The sequence below is a fragment of the Dermacentor silvarum genome, chromosome 8 (genome assembly GCF_013339745.2).
Source record: "Dermacentor silvarum isolate Dsil-2018 chromosome 8, BIME_Dsil_1.4, whole genome shotgun sequence".
NCBI lineage: Eukaryota > Metazoa > Arthropoda > Arachnida > Ixodida > Ixodidae > Dermacentor > Dermacentor silvarum.
In genome coordinates this window covers 31,850,163-31,870,005 of record NC_051161.1, presented here as the reverse complement: position 1 = coordinate 31,870,005, position 19,843 = coordinate 31,850,163, and the positions used below count along the sequence as shown (strand labels likewise).

Below are 19,843 nucleotides of genomic sequence, written 5' to 3'. Positions count from 1 at the left end.
CTCACACGAACAGTATGCGTTGCATCGACGTTGCATCAAGTGACGGCTCGTGTTTGTTGCTGCTGTACGCTTCCTTTTGTAGTGAGTGCGAACGGCGCCTTCACTCACTCACTCACTCACTCACTCACTCACTCACTCACTCACTCACTCACTCACTCACTCACTCACTCACTCACTCACTCACTCACTCACTCACTCACTCACTCACTCACTCACTCACTCACTCACTCACTCACTCACTCACTCACTCACTCACTCACTCACTCACTCACTCACTCACTCACTCACTCACTCACTCACTCACTCACTCACTCACTCACTTAGCAACTTTGGCATTCACTCAGCCAGCGACAAACTCACGGGTTCAGCCAATATTCAGCTCAATATTTAGCTTCGTACGCCGAGGTTCCTGCTAGATATTCTTTTTTTATTTACCTACCATTTGTTCGTTTACCAAATGCGTAGATTTGCTTGAACAGTGAACTGGCACCGCCAGCCGAAAGCATGAGAGGCCGATCGTGCAAGCCAGAAAAGTGCTCACCTGTCCAGAGAGCTGTCCCTTGCGGTTCATGCAGAGGTAGCGTTTGCTGGCGACTCCGCGAATACTGTACAGCTTCACAGCCACCGCGTTCATCTCCAGGACGGCTGCAAGGATAAGAAGAAGCAATGGGTCAAGCACCAGCTCATGTTTCGCGTTTATTTGGCGGTGGTAGTAGAACAGCAGATACACTTTTATTGAGATGATACCAGACTGGGATATCTCGCTGATTGGCTCATCCCGATGTATTACGAGAACTCTTATTATCGTATTAGCCGTCGTGAAGGCCATAAAATGTTTCATCCAGTCATGCAGACCCTACTTAAAGAAATAATGAGAAAGTATACACGTCTCAGTACCACTAACATAAGCAATAGCCCTTTCGAGGAACTTGGTGATGGAATCTTGCGTCTCGGGATCGACGCACGTCACAATTAATGCTCCAACGCGGGCCTCTACACGTTCGCTCTAATTATATAAACTGCGCAGCACGCGCAACGAATATATCAGGATGGTGCAGTAAAAATTAATTGGGGTCATCATAAATCACTTTTGAGACCTTGAAAGCAGGAACAGCGTTATACGCGCGCATTCACCGGATGACCTGCATTGAACCTCGTCTTATCGGCAAATTCAGCCCTTCACGAGACGAAGGCTTCCCTCGGAGTTTCACGCGCGCCTCGAGTGTACGGCTCAGTTTTGCTGTTCTGCAAAGGGTTACCCCCTCCACTAAGAGCAAAGAGCGGAGTCACGCTGGACGTCAGAAGTGGCGCAGCTTCGCCGAGCTTCTTTTTTTTTTTTTCCCACCACCCCAGTTTCTTTGGACAAGACAGCCGTTCTGGCACGGAGAAAGGGGAGTGTTTCATTAAAGCTCACTGAGCACCCAGCGTCCGACGCCCGGGCTTTTTTTCTTCTCCTCCTTGTTTCTCGTGCTCAGACGTCTGAACGCCCCGTCGCCTCCGCAAAGCCACTTCCATCCGCTTCGCAAGGCACCGGTCATTTGTCACGCTGCGCCCGGATAGAGTTCGCCACGACCGAGGAGGCGCAGTTTAGCCGCCGCCGTGGCGGCGGCGGGCTTCGGCGTGTGTAATTAAATGCCACCGTGGCCCCCGCCGCCACCGTGCCGCGGAAGAGAGCGATTGCGCCGCCGAGATTGTAGGTTGCGCGCAAGCAGGTATGTACGCATGCACGAACGTGCGTGCGTGCGGCTCGCTCCCCCGTGGGCGCTGACGTCTTCATCAAATAAACGGACTTTTATCATGGCAGGGTGCGGCACGATACGACGCCCCGCGCGTATATAGAGGCGAGCGGTGCGTTCCGAAGCGCGGCGGAAGAGTTCAATGAGGGAGGTGATTGCACGCGCCCTCCCTCGAGCGACGGCGGACACTTGGGAGGCGAACCGAGGGATGGGTCTCGTCTCCCCCGAGACCATTCCGCTACCCCCCCCCCCCCCCCCCCCCCCCCCCTTCTATACCCGAACCTGCTGCGTCGCGAACGCAGCTGTCTTTCTCGATCTGGGATGGCAGAAGAGAGGTTGAACGAACCCTTCTCGTCGCTCTATCTCGCGCACTATCTTCTCGCATTCAGTAGTAATGACAATGACGAAACTGAGGCCCGATTCGTAACGATCTTTAAGGTCGCAAGCTGATCTGTCATTGCGAAGCACGGTCGCAGTTCTCATCCCGTTCTCGGTCGCGATTGGCCGCCGCCCATTGTTACGAACGTGCTTGTTTCTCCAGAACGCTTTGGCGCACGAAGCCCACACGCATGCATGCATCCTTGTCATTGATCAGCGGTCATTATAGCAGTGTGTCCACAGCGCCTGTCTGGCCACTGCCGTTTCCTCGGGCTACACATAAAATAGCAATGTCTGCGCGACAAGACGTCTGTAGTCAAATGGAGGTAATCATAATGTGACTTTTGCTTCTGGACGGCAGTCGAAGCTAAAGCCGAACGAGGGCCATCTCCCATGAGCAGCGCTGATAATTTCCTTCGGTAGCAATGCGTACACACGCTGTGGGTTGCTTCTACGGTAGCCATGCATAAGGAAGCAGCCTTTCTAAACGCTCCCAGGCTGTTGCATCGCCGCGGGCTGACGTGAGCAAAATAGCGCTGACCGCATTTTAGATGAGAGCGACGTTCTCTGTGCGCACACACGCACGCCTATATAGGCAGCGCAGCGTCATCGTCCGGACACATTAGGCGCTCGTTACGGCGGCGAAAAAATGCCCGAGAGCTTTTTTCCGGGCGTCTCTCCTGTCGCAATTATGCGTCTCCGAGAGACGAGCTCCGCCGCGAACCGGTGCCTGCATGCTCGTGCGGCGAATGCATGCATGCATGCGTGCGTGCGGGTGTCGTGATTAAGCGCGCGCGGCCCGCCTTCGGCGCGATGCCGCCGACAAGTTGCTCTGGTCGTCGCGAAGTGCCGTGACTAACGGGTTAGCACTTGGGACGAGAATAATTAACGCCGGATCAAACCGTGAGGCGGTGGAAACGAGCGGAAGGCGTCGGGCTTCACGGCGCCGAAGATGGACGGCGCGCCGTACGTGGCCGGATGAGAGTGGGTGCCGCGTAATACGCCTCAACTGCCGAGACGGATCCTGTTTCACCATGTTGTGACAAATCCGATTACCGAGTGCCCTGTGCTGTTGTGCTTAATTCGAGGCATCTTTTTTTTTTTTTCTCTGTCGTTTCTGATTTTTTTTTTTATGGTGTTCTGTTGTGACCCGCCGTGGTGGTTCACTGGATATATGGCGTGGTCCCGCTGAGAACGAGGCTATGGGTTCGATTCCAGGCTGCAGCGACCCGTTTTCAGTGGGGGCGGAATGCAGAAACGCTTTTGTACAGCGTTTTAAAGTCCACGCTATAACGAACCACAGATGGCCAGAATATATTCGGAGCCCTTCGCTACGGCGTCTCTCATAACCGTATCGATGGAATGTTAAAAATCAATCAATCAATAGTTTTTCCCAATTCAGCATCAATATAATCACCGTTAGCCTGTTTTTATGTCCACTGCAGGGCGAAGGCCTTTCCCTGCGATCTCCAATTACCCCTGTCTTGCGCTAACTGATTACAACTTGCCCCTGCAAATTTTCTAATTGCATCACCCCACCTAGTTTTCCGCCGTCCTCGACTGCGCTTCCCTTCCCTTCCCCCCACTATCCAGCACTATATACATATATATATATATATATATATATATATATATATATATATATATATATATATATACATATACACGCTACCGTGTCTCCGCAGACTTCTATGCGAAGAAAGCTTAACTGCGAGCTGATGAATGCGCCGAGAGCTACGAGATTTATTTGAGTAGTAGTAAGTTAAATGCACGAGAAACGCCACAAAAGGAATGTGTGCGATTATGCGCTGTCTGCGGCAGTTCCTTATACGGCCTTGATATAGGTCCGCCTAAATGAAAGAAAACCCCCTCAATTAACTGCGTCGTGGTATAATTGTGATCTTATACACTATAATGGTAATAGATATAATCAAACGTAAGAGAGCCATGCTTAGTTATACGTATCTTCTTTAGTCGCGAGCATTATACATCTATCTAGTGCGTATGGTGCTCAGGCTTGTATACATTGCTTTCCCTCTTAATAACACATCATAAGAGTAATAGTTTTTCATCCCATCCAGCATTCGCAGCCATAATTGCGCACTGCTAATCTAACGAGCGAGCATATAGTCCGCGCACAATAATAGTTAATTGGATGGGCAACCTCCAGAGTTTTGTGCTCTCCGCGTCCTCTTAATCAACAGGATCGTGTATTAGTGCGCCAAATAGAACCGTCCCACGCCACAGCATACACGGCAGGAAAGGTAACGCCCAACCGTTCAAGCTGACGATGATCATGCCGTCTGGCCTCGCGTGGCTATACGGTCATCAATAAGCCACGTTTGTTTCGCGCGCGCACTTGATACCACGCGCATGCGTAGTGGACTGCTGCTACATGCTTTCTCGGAACCCCGCGCCCGACACCTCCCCTCCGCTTCTCGTGTAATCAATTACGCATTGCGAGAGCGCGGCGTGCAGCGTAACTGTATAGGGAAGGGAAGCCCAGGCTTAGCGATGCGTGGCCGCGTGTCCCAATGACCCCATGCTGAGCACGGGAGAGAAAGCGCTAATTAAAAACACGGCCTCTCCGCTAGGAGGCGCGCTATGCACCCTTTCTCTGTGCGCGGTGTACATAAGCGAACGGAGTGATCTACGCTAAAGCAAACGCAATTACCCGGGTCCCGCTTTCGTTTGACCCTTCCTTTGGAACCTGGGAGATCGTGCGCGCTCCCTTGTCAACTCTCTTCGAATTCTCGTCGCCGTCGAGAATCGTCGAAAAGGAAAAGCTAAAAAAGCAGTCGGTGAAGGCGGCTCTTGAGAACTCGTTGGCTCGCCGTTGCCAAGCCACCACGGTATGTATATACATAGGCGCTGCAACGTTGGCGAAGCACAAGTATATCAGCATCGTTGCGGACCGTGGAAGAAGAAAGCCTGTTGCACAGTGAATGCGATTGAAGGAAGCCGAGGGGAGGAACGGAATGGAGGGGGGTCCGCGGTGGTTGTTCTGGCGTCTTTATCGAACGGGTGGCGGGGATCGTTAGGGGCGGAGGTGCGCTGCCGCAGCGTCTCATTATTGGCCCCCATGATGAGTGACCGTTGCGCCGCCAGTCACGGAGTTGCAGTAAATTTGCCCGCCCATTAGTCTTGCGTGCGGAGGCAAAGGCTGGAAACCCGATCGTTCCTGCGCCGTAATGGACGCTCAAGTACCACTCGCGCGTGTTGTCTATATAGATTGTGGCTGTGTTGCGAAGAGGGGGCAGCGGGTCAACGCTGATTCCACGCACCGGATCGTCTGAATCGTGTACGTTACCACGTGTATAGTATAACTTGGAAGCAGTGTTTACCCTCGTCCGATTGGCCTTGGTCGGGAAATTCGCTTGAGACTGCATTCGAACCCTATAGTCAAAATTCCACAAGCTTCAAGAATAAGTAAAATGATAATGATAATATTAATAGATGTTAGGAGTAATCACCTTTGAATAGGAGTATACAGCGTATACGCCACCGTGCTTAGGCTAACATGCTCCACTTTTGCTAGCTGCAAGTCTTACCCAGCCACTGGAGCTGTGAGAATCATAATCTGGACAATATATGGAACTTCAGAACACTGCCGAAAACATGCTTGTGCTAACAACAGTTCGCAATATGTTTGCGTAAGCGAGAGACGGTTCCCTGTTAACGGAGTCACTGTGGCAGAACGAAAAAAAAAAAATGCCAACATTATAACAACTTGGTGTTACGTTTAGTTATTTGACTGTCCCTCTGCCAAAAGCGTATCGAATTAGTCCGGTTGTCATATTCTGTAACGACAGTGCAATGGCAGCAAGATCAAACAAAACAAACAAACAAAACAAAGGACGTAAGATATCACCGCTACATGCGCGGCGACGTGCTGGATAAGTAGGTGACCTCATTGCGGTGCAAGTGATAGCGAAGATATGCTGATGCAAATGCTGCCACTTTATCGGTAAAGTCGGTAACAATTTGGATACCCTCTTGACTCGCTAGCTTCGTTGCAAAAAATTGTCCCTTTGAGACTGATTCGAAATCTCCTTAGGCGAAAACATTTTAGCGTCCTTTCTCTTTTTCACTGCCGTCAGTACGGTGAGTTATGGCTATGACGTCACTTCTAGAGCACCGGTGACGATCTCTCTATTAGCCAATGTGAAAAACTGTCGAAGGCCTTTTGCCTTCGGGGTCCCTGAGTCGCATTCGCTTTCGAAGTGCGCGCAACCTTGACACCTGAGTTCGCCTTCATTCTCCCGCCGAGAGCTCAATGGCCATTCAATCATGTTTTTCGTGGGGTTCACGGTTTCATCTGTGGCTTCCCTTCTACGCCCCAGCGGGCGGCACCTCTGAGGTTTCTCTCGATTTAGAGTCCAACTCGGGCAATGCCATCGCCGGAGGCGTCGTTCATTAAGTTTTCAACGACACCCACGAGTTGAGAAACGCTGTAATTGGCAATTATAAACTTCGACGGCTTTTCACTGACACTTCTTTCTTTTTTCTTCAGCTGTGTGATCTTGTGACCTATGATCTTCGCTCACTCACCAGCGTTCCAACGCTTAGTGTGAATGTTGCGCTGGAAAAGAGTGAGTAAGCGTACTCTCAGTGCTGTTCTTGAAAAATAATTACCACCCGCGTGGTAAATTGTAAACAAGTTTCGCTGCATGCACCACCAGAATATGACTTATGAAGACCGGATGTGCTACACAATAGCGTGAAACTTGTACTTAAACGAAACCACGCTTATAGTTTTTGTTTGTGAGCAACACGTGTTTTGGTGGCTTCTATATTTGCACTCGGGACGGACGCAAAGCGAAAGTCGTTAACCTTTGCTGAAGGAAAGAATGCGGCTCTTTTCCGCCGCGCTTACCATTTTTATTTTCGTTTAGTTTTCGTTTCAACAGCGTATTTGAGGCAACTGCTGTGAAATTGCTAATGAGATGAGTCAGAATTTACGCAGAATAGAAAGAACGCGGCCTGCAATCGCTGTCATCTCAGTCTTCATCGAGAATTCAAGGTGTAGCAACGTGGCTTTGGACGAGGGCATAAATCGAACAGACAAGGACAAGCATAACCAACTATATATAGTCCTATCTCTGGCGTTCACCGAGGAGCAACATGTTCGCTTCACAACAGCGCGTGTGCATGAAAAGGTCTTACAAAACGATGATGCGTTTTGTTTCCTTTTTTTTTTTTCATGCTTAATGAAGTACATCCGCCCTAAAATCATATCTGTATACATGGTGTTGTTGTTTACGCATACGTCATCCCCAGGTAACCGGCATTGGGGCCTTATTCTTGTAACTTATTTCGGTGGCTATCACTTTCACCGCGCGTTCATTGGTTATATGCCAATGACAGGGTTTTGGTAGCATATATCACTGAGGCGTCGCGCCAAGCACTACGTCGCAAAAGGACCGAAAGCGCTGAAATCATCGTCGATAGAGATAGACTAAGAGCGTATATACGGGTCGCCTGTTGCACGGTGGCTGTGAAAATGCAGTTACAGAAAAGTAAGCGGTTTTGAGCTGTTGTGGGACGACGCTTTGCTGGTCGATGTCAATACGCGCTCGCGAACTTCGATGTATATAGCCTTTCACGGTGTCTTAGTTTGGAGACACGTACTACATGTGGGACCATCAGCGGACGCTGATGTTGCCGTCTCGGCACGTTGAACGTCTCCAGTCAGGGTGCAATTGCGGCATGCCTTCGGTCGCGGGCTATTTCGGTGCGGTTGATCGATTTCAGCGCGGCGTTACGGAACCCGCTTATTGTACTACATGGAGCTGTGCTCGCTGACAAGACCCTGATTGATCGACGCTGTATGGATGGGATTATGAATTGGCCTATACCCTACTTCCTGCTTGATCGCCGCGACAGTGTACTACCATTTCAGGCTGTCGTCGATAAGAGAACCTTGAAGAAGCTATTAAAGCGCGAATTATACTGTCACGTGCGGTGGTGGCGTAGTGACTTGGGCGTTGCGCCCGCTGCGGCCGCATTTCGATTGGGGCGAAATGCAACAACTCCTCTGTACCGTGCGAGGTGGTCAAAATTAATCCGGAGTCCCCCACTACGGCGTGCATCATATGTAATCATATCGTGGTTCTGGCATGTAAAACCCCTCAATTTTTTTTAAAGCTATACTGTTTGAGGGAAGACAAGGACCATGTGTGATGGCAAAAAACAAAGGTGACAACATAACGTCTCGTTTTTGATGTGAAATTATATAACTAATACATCGCGGGTCAAATTTTGTATGCGCAATCGTCCTTGAGCTTCTTTCTTAAGTTGCAAGCAATAGAAGAAAAAAAAAGTGTGAAAATTCTGCTTTCACAATTTTCCCTGCTGAGTTGTCTGCGTTTCTTGAAGTATCGTATCATTCGTCGTACTCCAAACAGATAAAGAAAATTTGAAGGAAAGACAGAAAGATCAACCGGAGCCGACTGTGGATGTGCTTGCTTTATCCCGGAAGAACAGTAGAGGGCATAAGGAAAGGTGCGGTAAAAAGAAAATTAACTAGAGTGGAATGGAGATACATAGCGCCACAGATGTATACCACATCTGTGGTACAACCGCATACCCGATCATCGGACGCACATCTCAGTGTGAAGCGGCACTTCTATCTATGTGTGCGCCGGGAATTCCCCTATCACCCACGAAGGATATAAATGTACCCCTGGAGACGCAGCCGCGCTCGGAAGGCGCTATTTCCGTATATGGAGCGGATGCCAGGCACAGTTAGGGGAACGGTTGAGACGTACCGCAGTCTCGCACAAGTTCTTGTTAACTTGATCACTGTGTACATGAGGTGCACCTAGGGCATGCCAGCAATTTTGAACGGATCATGGTTCCGCCAAACACGCGAAACACGGGTTTGCCAGTTTAACCCCGTGGTAAAGACCCCACATCCCCAACCCCACTTTCGAGCTATGGGCCCGAGGCCGTCCCTCGCAGCCATGACCCTCATGATGGGCTGCAATGGCTCGTCAGTCGGTCCCTGACAGCGGAGGAAACCGGGGGGTGGCCGGACCAGGCTGCCCTCTAATTCGACTCGTAAAATTTGCATGTTGAATAAATTTTTTTTCGATCAATCCGCCAAACAGCAAACTGGTTTCTTTCTTTCTTTCTTTCTTTCTTTCTTTCTTTCTTTCTTTCTTTCTTTCTTCTTTCTTTCTTTCTTTCTTTCTTTCTTTCTTTCTTTCTTTCTTTCTTTCTCAGACTGCGACTGCGTTGCACGCTCCTCTGCATGTCTACCCAAGCTACTTTCACCTTTTTTCCCCCAGCGCAACCTCTGTGCCTTTCACCTCTTTTTTTTTTTTCTCTCTCCTGCTCCTTTTCCCTGTAAGTGGTACATACAAATCACGTGCCCCCGCACTCGGAGTAGTGAAGCGGAGTTTCTTCTGGTCGATTCCTCGACACACGCAAGCATACTTTCTTTTTCTTTTCTTTTCATTTTTTTTAGCTCATCCTTCCAGCGTGAACGGACTTCTCGTTGCCATTGGCGAGTACAGCGTGTGCTTAACAAGAAAGCCAATTAATAGGTAGCGTATACAGAGTATGGATATCGCGCCGAGTTGCCAGTTGTGTTCATACGCTACGTTTCCTCGGAGCAACGATTCGCGTAATTTACTTGCACTACTGGCTGACGTAAGCATATAAAAAAAGAAAGAAAAGCTGGTTGCCCGGATATAGCTTTGGGCAAACACACGCAGATAAGTAGATACTGCGTACTTCTTCCGACGGCAGGCCCTTAATCCTGACCGCTAAAGGGGGACTCGCGCTTATTATTTATGTTCTTCTTGCTCTGCATCACACTAAATGGGTGCCTCGGTGTTGGCATAAGCGTAGGCGCACCTAATTACACTGTGATGTTAATTGCGAGTCGTTATGGTGCGTCTCGTAAGAGCAAACAAGCGCGCATTCGGTCCTTATATACGCCTATAAGTCTCCCTCCCCCGACAGTTTATTCTTTGATGGCTTCCCACAATTTTTTCGGACAAGCCCTGTGGCTTCCTCCAGATTCGGTATTATGGCATTTTTGCGAATATCGATAAGGAGCAAGCTTCATCATGCCCCATGCACAACGTCCGCGATTACTCGCTTCGCGCTCCCTTGCGGGCCAGGAAAAGAAGCCACCGTGTCTCGGGGCCTTCTTGTCGCATGCCACTCTCGGTGGCGTCGCAGAGGTTCAGCAACAACAGCACTGCCGGGTTCTGCAGACGGCTTTCTCAGAAGCAGTGGCTCTCCAAGGAAGACTGAACACCGACGAGCGTCCCGCACCCTTCTTCGCGCGCCAGTTGCGCCTGGTGCTCAAATTGGGATCACTAGCTTTCTCCGTTCGCGCGAAGCGTGCCTCGACTACGTAAAGTGACTTTGCTTAGGGCGCTCCTTCGGGTGTTTGTTTTGTTCTTCGGCGCGCGTATATTATAAATGCGAGCCTCTCGTGCTGATCTCCGGTTGGGTTATCGGGCGCGACACGCTGAATTATGCGCGCGTTCTTGTTTGTTTTGGTTTTGGTTTTCGTCGAGTGCACGCACGGGTGTGCGCATATGCGTGGGTTGTTGATAAATGAACGGGTTCAATTAGTGCGGAACAAGTGATAGCGTCGAGTTTGCCGGCGTTTAATTTCATCCCGACACCGCCGCCACTGCGACGATGGTCAGGTTCCGGCGCTGTCTCGGGGTCTGCGTGTCGCGGAAAGTGACACTGGTAATTAAACCTTGTAGACTTTGGTGTGGCCCTGCTGCATATACTGCGGGTCATTGAAACGCGCGGCTCGTAGCCTGAAATGAAGAGTAAAAGCACTCTTCACAGAGACGAAAACGAGAGTCGAGACGCGAAGACGTGTCCGTCGTGTCTTCATCAAGCTTTAGCGAGAGGCATGCATTCGTGACGAGGTTCGGGGTGTCTTATTCACATTTGGCATCGTTTATTCGCTTTTGGGATTGCCAAATTTTCAGCACAGAAATTTGCATGTTGTCGCACCTAGTAAGCGAGAACAACTCTCATCGCTCGTTCCTCGGTGCAATCGCGCGACATTATCGTGCGAAAGATAACCATCACAAGTTCAAATATAGGATGCCTCAGTACCTGCTGAAATCTAATAATTTAGCGAACATTTGCATGTGCTCGTTGGTTTTCAAGCAGCGTAATCGTTATTTCTTGACCACATGTTCTAAATCTAAACTACATGCCAGCGCCATAAGAGGGATGTGAAAAAACTTACGCGCGTTCGAAATAGGAAGGCTGTTGATTAAAACAGACTGTACAGCTCGCAGCCTCACTCGCACATGGGAAACATAGTTGGCTGCATAACTTTAAGGACATTCGTATGGAAGAATGTTAAAGCTAATTCATGATGCATACGCAGCTGATTTCATCAGTAGTGGACAAGAAAAGCCTTATCACGGTCTCAGGCTTCCTCTCGTTCGTACACTTTCTATAACTTCCATCAAATTTAAAGTTTTCTGTGACCTCCTTGTTTTGTTTGAATACGCTTCAGAGGTCACTCCATTTTTCTCACTCGTATCTTACATTGTAACAGAAAGACAGACGTTCACTCACGCCGTCAACATTTCAGATGCTTTTACAACCAGATTGACTACTGGCTAGATTACAAGGCTCGACCATTGGGACCCACCATCGCGCTCTTCGACTTAGATAGTCGAAACCAACCTTTATTTGTATATTTGATCATTTATTCCGTTTGGTAACTTCAGAAAACAAAAACGCCCCGTCGCTGTGCGCACTTTTCGTTTACATTATGACAACTTGAGCTGACCGCGCAGGTGAAAATAAAGCTCACTCTGTACCTTAATGTCGTATAAGAGGTGCGGCCCGTTTCATTTTCTAAAACGCTATTCATTGTCACACCGATCATGTATCCCCTTCCAGCGCAGGTATCACGAACCAGGGTATAGCGGTCATGCCAATAGAGAGATCTGCGTCTGCACACACACGCGTATACCCGTTTGTGGAAATACGCACTCGCACAACAGAGGCACACGTTTTACCCCAGTGAGAAATTGCCATCTGTCTCCGTGCAAATAGCAGAGATGAATTGTCTCCCCAACAAGGCTCGTTCGCACTCAGACACTCCGGGCAGGGACTCTTCTGTATTCGTGCGCCGAGGTGGTGGTGTTCTCAGAGGAGCTTGTTTGCAGCACAGCGGGGCGCTGATGAAGCCGAGCAGAAACGAGCGTTTTCGGACGCAGGTCACGTCTCGCACCTGCGAAGGAACCAGGGGGGCCAGTGGGCGTCAATCCGTGCTCGCGCTTTCTTGTGTGTGACGCGAGTCTCCCGAATGCCAACAACGAACAGCTCGCTCCTCACCAAGCGCCTCCGTGGCTTTCGCGGGCGGCAGGCAGGCAGGCCAGCGGGAGGAATCCACACACCGCAAACACGCAGTCAAACAACTGCAGGCGCGTCAGACCGTAAAAGAAAAGTGTCCCCTCGGAACGCGCGCGTGTCCTGCCCCTCGCCCCATCCGGCGTAACGACGTCTCTGTCATCCTTCACCTCATCGTCGTTGTCCTCCCGTGTCTAGCGACCGGATTCGAAAACAAGGCCGAAGAAAGCCGTCGAGAGAGACGAATTCTCACGGGTCGGCCAGCGAGAGGACAGGCAAAGAAAGGGGGGGGGGGGGGGGGGGGGTCGCAGCTTTGTCCACGGAACAAGGAATAAATGAAGCATGGCTAGCGGAGATGTGTGTAATGAGACATGCTCCGCCGAGTTTCCCCGGGGGTCTAGCGTCGTCCACAAGCAAGCAGTCGCGAAGCCTGTGGGTGACCCCGCGATCTAGAGGTCTTGTCGCGAAATGAGGCACAAGCAGGAGCGTTGACAACAGCAGAGAGGTTATGGTTTTTCTCGCGGCTGCGTTCATTTGATGTGTGCACAGCGCCGAGTCGAAGTTAAAGGTGGCGTAACCACAGCACTTTGCCAAGCGATAAGATCTCGGTGAAGAAACATATATAGAAATGGGTTGTCTGCTTCATTTGAAAAGAAGGAACCGAGAGAGAGAGAGAATAACCTAGGATCTTATATTCTTCCGTCTGCTGTACGCTGCGAGTCGCATCAAAATCTAGCCCTGGGATACCCACGACAGCAAGCCGTGATCCGTTGTCCTTGCGGCAGATGTGATAACGTCCGGGCTTCCTGTCCAGCCAGGCACAGCTCACAAGTGTGAAAGTGAAGCCGCGGCTGGCATCGGTTGGTCGAGCGACCTCCGTCGTTGGCCCCGCTCGCCAGCAGTGGTCGCCACAACTGGTTCGCGTCAGCGACCGGCCGAGGTGTTCCGATGGATGTCGGCTCGTCGCGGTGACGCCCCGGTACGCCTGCCCTGTCAGGGTGCCTTGGCGAGAGTGACTAGCCCCGTGGGCGTCGAAATACTGCACGGATAAGCATGGTCTCTGCGCATTCTCTCACGCTGGATATCTGCGCACGTACAGTACGTCTATGGAGAGAAGCAAAGTGATCATTCAGAGTGACGGCAGTTTAGAGCAGACTGGTTTTGGTTAAGTTCGCTTTCATTGAGTCGTGTGGCTCTCAGCACGGTGTCGCTGCTCTTGTTACGTGAGCAGATGGAATGAATCAGGCAATAAACAATTGGAATTAGGAATTCCAATTAGGAATGAATATGATCGCTGATACAGCAGCGTCCTCAAGCAGTGCAAGCACAGCAGGTATACGCTACATACATTCAGAGTGTTGTTATATAGGAACTAATCAAAGTAATGTTTTTCTTATTTTCTTTTTTAATGTTGCGTATTGGCATTTAAGGGGACGTGATACAGTAGGCGTCCTAAAGTGGCTTTACCGTTTTGGTAAGCCATGCTAATTACGCATTATAATAATAAGGGAAGCCACGCGACTTTTTTCGCCGAATTCAGTGCGCAAAAATTTGGTCTTAGATGGGATATATCAGAGCACCTTCACGTTGTGCATTGTTGAATATCGCAGGGCTTGCCACCTATATTGTGGTTTAGACAAATACTGTTAGTTCAGTAATTGGAGAGTGCACAAGGCGACACGATAACGATTAACTGCCCAAAAGCTATGTAATTGTCTGTGTAAGCGCACCATCATCATCGTTTACATGCCGGAAAGCGTACATAGATATACAAAGCATGCAACGACATTATAATTTATTGTCCCATGTTGAAGAGGACTTGGCTTTCTTGCGTCTTCACAAGTTCGGAGTGTGGGTATATTGCTAAGAAACAAAACACAAACCACGAAACCACACAAAGAGAGAGAGAGAGAGAGAGAGAGAGAGAGAAAGGAATGGACCGACAAATCATCGTTCGGGGCTCGGCCAGGCCTTGTACCCTGAAGTTCAGCCGCAGACGCGCCGGCGTTTAGCCGGGTAAATGGCCGTTGAGAATCTTTTGACACCGTGACAACAACCGGAACAACGCTCGCCGCATGCATGCGCCGCTTTCTCCGCCGTTTCATCGCATTAGGCCAGCGTTACGCTCGTCCGTCACACCGCATGCAAGCAACTGACAAGGCAGGGCATGCGGCGCGTGCTAACTCGAACGGGCGAACGGCCGCGCACGACGCTGCAGTGGACCACCCTTTGAGCCATAATGGGAGAACCGGGAGGAGAAACACTTTTGCAATTTTGTTTTGTCCGCACTCCTACTGAGCATTGTCAGCCGTCCCACGCTTGGCTCCGGTTCGCGTGCGCTGCAAGAGCCTTTGCTCGCATTATAAGCGTTCTGTAGGAAGGGTTGTAGCAGAGTACTTCCTTGAAGCTATTGTAGCTACGATCCTTGAAGCCGAGGCACGTGCGTTCAAAATCGATGCCTTTCCCCAGACCCAACCCACCGGCCCTTCCTTGCAAGTCAGCGCCTAACAAATAGTACTCGGCCGTTCGCAATTAAACGAGCAAACTCTAAGTGACGGCAAGCTCAATTTCATGCGTGTAAAAAAGAAAAAGAAGAAAGGAAGTGAACCGGAACAACATCATGCAAAGACAACCGATCGCTTTTCTCCTCTGCTTCATGCATGCAACTTAGCTGAAAGCCCTGTGGCCGGAGCATATGTTATTGTGACAGAGTGATACTTTGGCGAACAAAACGTATTGAGATTAGGGATTGGCCATGCATGGAACACTGGTGCTGTACTTGACCAAGGAGATGTGTCTGCAACGAAGATATATGAGAGCGATATTTGGCCTGTGTGATGCGGATGCGATATTTGATGCGTGATGCGGATTTGGCCTGTGCGAACAAGGACCGGTAGACAAGCACGTAAGGCTGTCGCTTTCTATACCTTTTGTTCTTCATCTTTGGTGCTGTATAGCATTCTTACCGTGCAGCCTCAGCCAATCGATCCTTGTCGGCTCGATAGCGCGCGAGGCTACATGAATCAAGTGCACTGTCGACGAAGGGGTGCACCAGTTACATCGTGCCTGTGTTTCTAAACAATGGTTACACTGCAGTGCGAGTTAGAGGTTTTCTTTGTGCATTTTTTCTTACTGTTTCCTGGCTTACCAGCGCTTTCAAAAAAGCGGCGTCGCCACCGAGTCTGTACACTGCGAGCCAGTGCGAACTTGACGCCTCTGCGGGCCGCCGAGGTGAAACCATGAGAGGCGGCTCCACCCATTCTCGATGCGGCATATAATAGACCCCGTGATTACCGGAGACCACCCCCGAAGATTTGGCAGCTTCGATGGGGCTTCCACTTTCGCGCGTGGGGGCCCATTAAGCGATTAATGCCCCGCAAGCAGTACGCGTGTTGTACGTCTCCTGTCCTGTATACTCTCTATACACTGACTGCAGCCGGCAATGAACCACTTCCAGGGTGCTTGGCCGCAGACAGTGGGTATTTTTCTCATGACTGTGCACTCCGGGCGAGCCGCCGCTCCTTCGTCTGATGATATGGGCGTGACTGCTAATGAATAAGAATCGGCGCCGATACCGAGGAAGGCTGGCAGAGTCACAATTCATCCACGGGCTGACATGCACGGTATAGGGTGAGGCGTACGTCTGGTAACCGACATGGGCTCGTTCACCCATGGCGAAAGTGCCAGAATGCTTAGGATTGCAGGCGAGTAAACGGGAATCCTCCGAACTATTGGTTGTACGTGACGTTGACTACATGAGCCGAACTCATCGCCGAAAGCGAAAGTGCAGCGAGCGACGGCCAAGAAAATGGGGCGGTCGCTACTTCTGCGAACAACTTCTGCGAGCAATCGGGAATGAGGGATTTTTTTTTGTTCTTTTGCAGTAATCACTGACGCGGCTTCTTATTATAAGAATTTACTGTAATGTTCATTTAAGGATATGGGTAAGAGGAAAGTACGCACTCCACCTAGCGAAGTTACAGTGTAGATGAGTTCGCCGAACTGTCGATATCGTCAGCAGCTTATATAAAGCTGTAGCAAATAAAGTTTTGCCACCGCCACCGTTGCAGGTTTACGCCTCTGCTTTTTCTTTGTACGCTTTTTCCTGCTGCTGCTGCACGATCATGGCTTGAACCAGATGTCGATTCGCGTATGTTATCCTTCAATGGCTAATTTGACACTCCGCGTGTCGTTTACCGTTGAGTTGTGCGTGCCATTTTTTTTTTTTTAGGATTGCTCACGTTACATGTAGAGAGTGTGGTTATGTAAGGAAATACAAGTATAGGCACGCTCTATGTCCTTTCTCCCGCTTCGCGCATCGTTAAAATGGCTTAAAGAGAGAGAGAGAGAGAAAAAGGTAAAGGAAAGACAGGGAGGTTAACCAGAGGTTATCTCCGGTTGGCTACCCTGTGCCGGGGGAGGGGTAAAGGGATGCGAAAGGAGAGAGAGAGAAAAATAAGTGAAAATAAAGAATAAACAAAAAGGAAGGAAACAAGAAAATCACACACGCACACAAAACAGAACTGTTTCTGTGGGCACTGTCATGAAGTCCGCGAAGGCGTTCGCGTGTTGCATTGTCTGAACGTTCCGTCCTAAGTAACACAATGCAGAGTCACAATTTGTCATTGAGTCCGGTGTCTTTCAAGTAACGCAGCAGTGCCTTCAGGGCGGCTCGCGCCGTTGTTTGTGTAGGCCAGTTTCCAAGGATGTTCTTTTCTGTTATTGGGCGTTTGTCCAGTTGATCTATTGTCGCTGAGAGAGCTGCTCTCTGCGGGTTGAAACGAGGGCACTCACAAAGAAGGTGTGCGATTGTTTCGTTACACCCGCAGGATTCACAAAGTGGGCTATTGGCCATTCCGATACGAAAGGAGTACGCATTTGAAAATGCTACTCCAAGCCATAGACGGATTAGAAGTGTGCAGTCCCGTCGTGGAAGGTCGAATGGAATACGAAGCTGTAAATTAGGGTCCAGGGCATGTAGGCGTGCACTTGTGAAATCGGAGGAATTCCATTGCATCAATGTTAGTTCACATTCCAGGCGGTAAGGGCCCCGCTAAACTTATTGCGCTATACCAGGACAAACTCGTTGCTCCGTGGTGTGTATACCTGCTTATGTATGAGTACGTGCTTATATTCCTTCTGTAATTTCATCTTTCATCTGTCATCGCACTTCCCTCCTTGCCTTCTTCTTCTTTTTTTTTATTTGTCCTTTCGCCCCAAGCTTATGCCTGTTTGGTACTAGTATTTTCATACATAATGTTTATTTTTCGCTTTCAGATACCTGCAATATATAAGGCGTCCCTTCGTGTTCGAGGGTGAAGTTATGGGAACACTGAATTTACTTCCTTCAAGCACCCACTAATGCGCGAAGTATAGGAATTCCTGCGTATGCCACAACCGCAATGAAATCTGCCGCTGTCGATGAATGCTGGACCATGCGACATCCGATGACTGAATTGAGTGAGCGCATGGATTCACAGTTTTTTTTCCTTGTCTTTCCTGCCCCATCCACCGCGTAGGGTAGCAAACTAGACGCCAACCTGGTGTATCAGCCTCAGTCTCAGCGCCATTACTTTTTGATCCTGTTCCCACCCCGTTTCTCTCTCTATCTCTCTCTCACGGTAAAAGTCGATGCTTTTCTACACAACCAATAAAAGACCGGTAAAGACGGGAACCCATTAAGGGTTTCACGAGACTGTGGCAGAAGGCTACATAACTGGTTGGACCTATTTACGATGCCCGCACAAACTACAGAAGACACAGGACAGGCAGCACTTGTCCTAAGTTCATCCCGTCCCCATATAGACATGCGTGCGCGCTGTGTATACCGTACGCAATCATTCAGCAGGACCTCTCTTCGGCGGTACCGTTGCGATCCACAACACGATTCACGCACGACGGGAACGCGACAGACGGCCGCACGCGTATACCGCCCTGATTCTCTTCGCGTGTCGGCAAGCTTCGCCGGCCAATTGGAGGAAATCACGCGAGCCCTTCGTTGAGAACCGCGCTGTTCTTCGGCCGACACGGTGCGGAAGCCCGGCTGCTGCGGCGCGGACGTCGCCAACTCGAGGTCTGAGTGAGCGAGACAGAGAGCGATGGAAATAGAAAGGGCAGGGAGCCACGGAGACGAGACCCGCGTGCCGCACCTTATGCCGCAGCACGCGCCGAGATTGGATCTGCATATATACGGCGCGAGCGCGCGCTTCCTCGACGGCGGCTCAATTGGTCGGGTTCAACAAACCGGACAGCGGCTGGGCACCGAGCACGAATGCGACACAATAGGCCGGCGAACGGACGGCCCGACAGTAGCTTCGAATATCGGGGCGAGGAGACGAATAAAGGGAGAGAACGAGTCGATTCAGCGTTTCAGCGTCGTGTTTTCATTAAAAGCATGCAGTGTTTTACAGGGTCGACGTTAGTTGGCGTAAGAGGCTCATGCATTATTCTTGGTCGTTCGTTGGGAATTAGCCTTTCTGGCGCTTGCTAACGGGTGCCTCCTCTCTTATAGTTCACAGAGGTGCGGTAGTTGATCGCCTAACTCTCCTCCAACCTCCAATCCTCGCCTCCTTGCTCAGAACTAACACTTAACCATTGAGAGGGTTGGGAAGAAAGGACGTTGTACCGAACTATACAGTCGCGTTTATCCGAGCTCGAACATCGTGCTTGCATAGAGGGAAGCAGACCCGGAAAGAGGTTGACACAAAGAGCAGCGACACGGGCGGAGACAAACGCGGCGCGCGGGCGGCACCTTGAAAGGCCGCGCAACAGAGGCCTTTGTCGTTTCGGCTGAGATCGGCAAACCGCTCAACCTTCTTACGTGTCGCGGTTTCAAAGAAAGAGACGAGTCTTGCATTTGGTTGCTTTCGGAGGGGAAGGGGCGCAGCGATAAATTACTCATGCGCTCTCGCCCACTCGAGCATGTTTCTGAAACGCGGATGCAAATGCACTATACAGCCTGAAAGAAGGCAATGACGTTTTACTTGATGTATATAACGCTTGTAGTACCTTCACGGTCGATTCGAATTTCGGCTTTATACGAATTCAGATACCTCGGGCCAGCACCCGTTGTGTGAAAAGTGCAAGGGCATGCCTTATCGCGCCAAGCTAAATGATAAGAAGAGGGCCACTGACGACGAAAAGAAAACCCTGAATGAATATGGAAAGTGACCATGGAATCGGCTACCATGCAGGGGGAGGGAGGGAAGTGCGTAAGGGGAAGGTAGGGATGTTGCTCCTGCAGGTTGAGCCCGGTTGGCCACCCTAAACTGAAGAAGGGGGAAAGGGTAATGAATAATCAGATGAACTGTTGTTGTCGGCAGTATCAACGCTCCATGCATGCTCCGCTGTAGTGTGTCAAGAACTCCAGCAAC

The 19,843-nt window shown here is 50.1% G+C and overlaps 1 protein-coding gene across 1 annotated transcript in view; it reads right to left on the bottom strand.

Moving 5' to 3' along the window:
- Positions 1 to 19,843, bottom strand: part of LOC119460962 (fibroblast growth factor 9) — a 114,254-nt gene that overhangs the window by 18,988 nt on the left and 75,423 nt on the right. Inside the window, exon 2 of the mRNA XM_037722120.2 lies at positions 542 to 645. Within this exon, the coding sequence (XP_037578048.1) occupies positions 542 to 645 (104 nt within the window). The remainder of the gene's footprint in view (positions 1 to 541; positions 646 to 19,843) is intronic.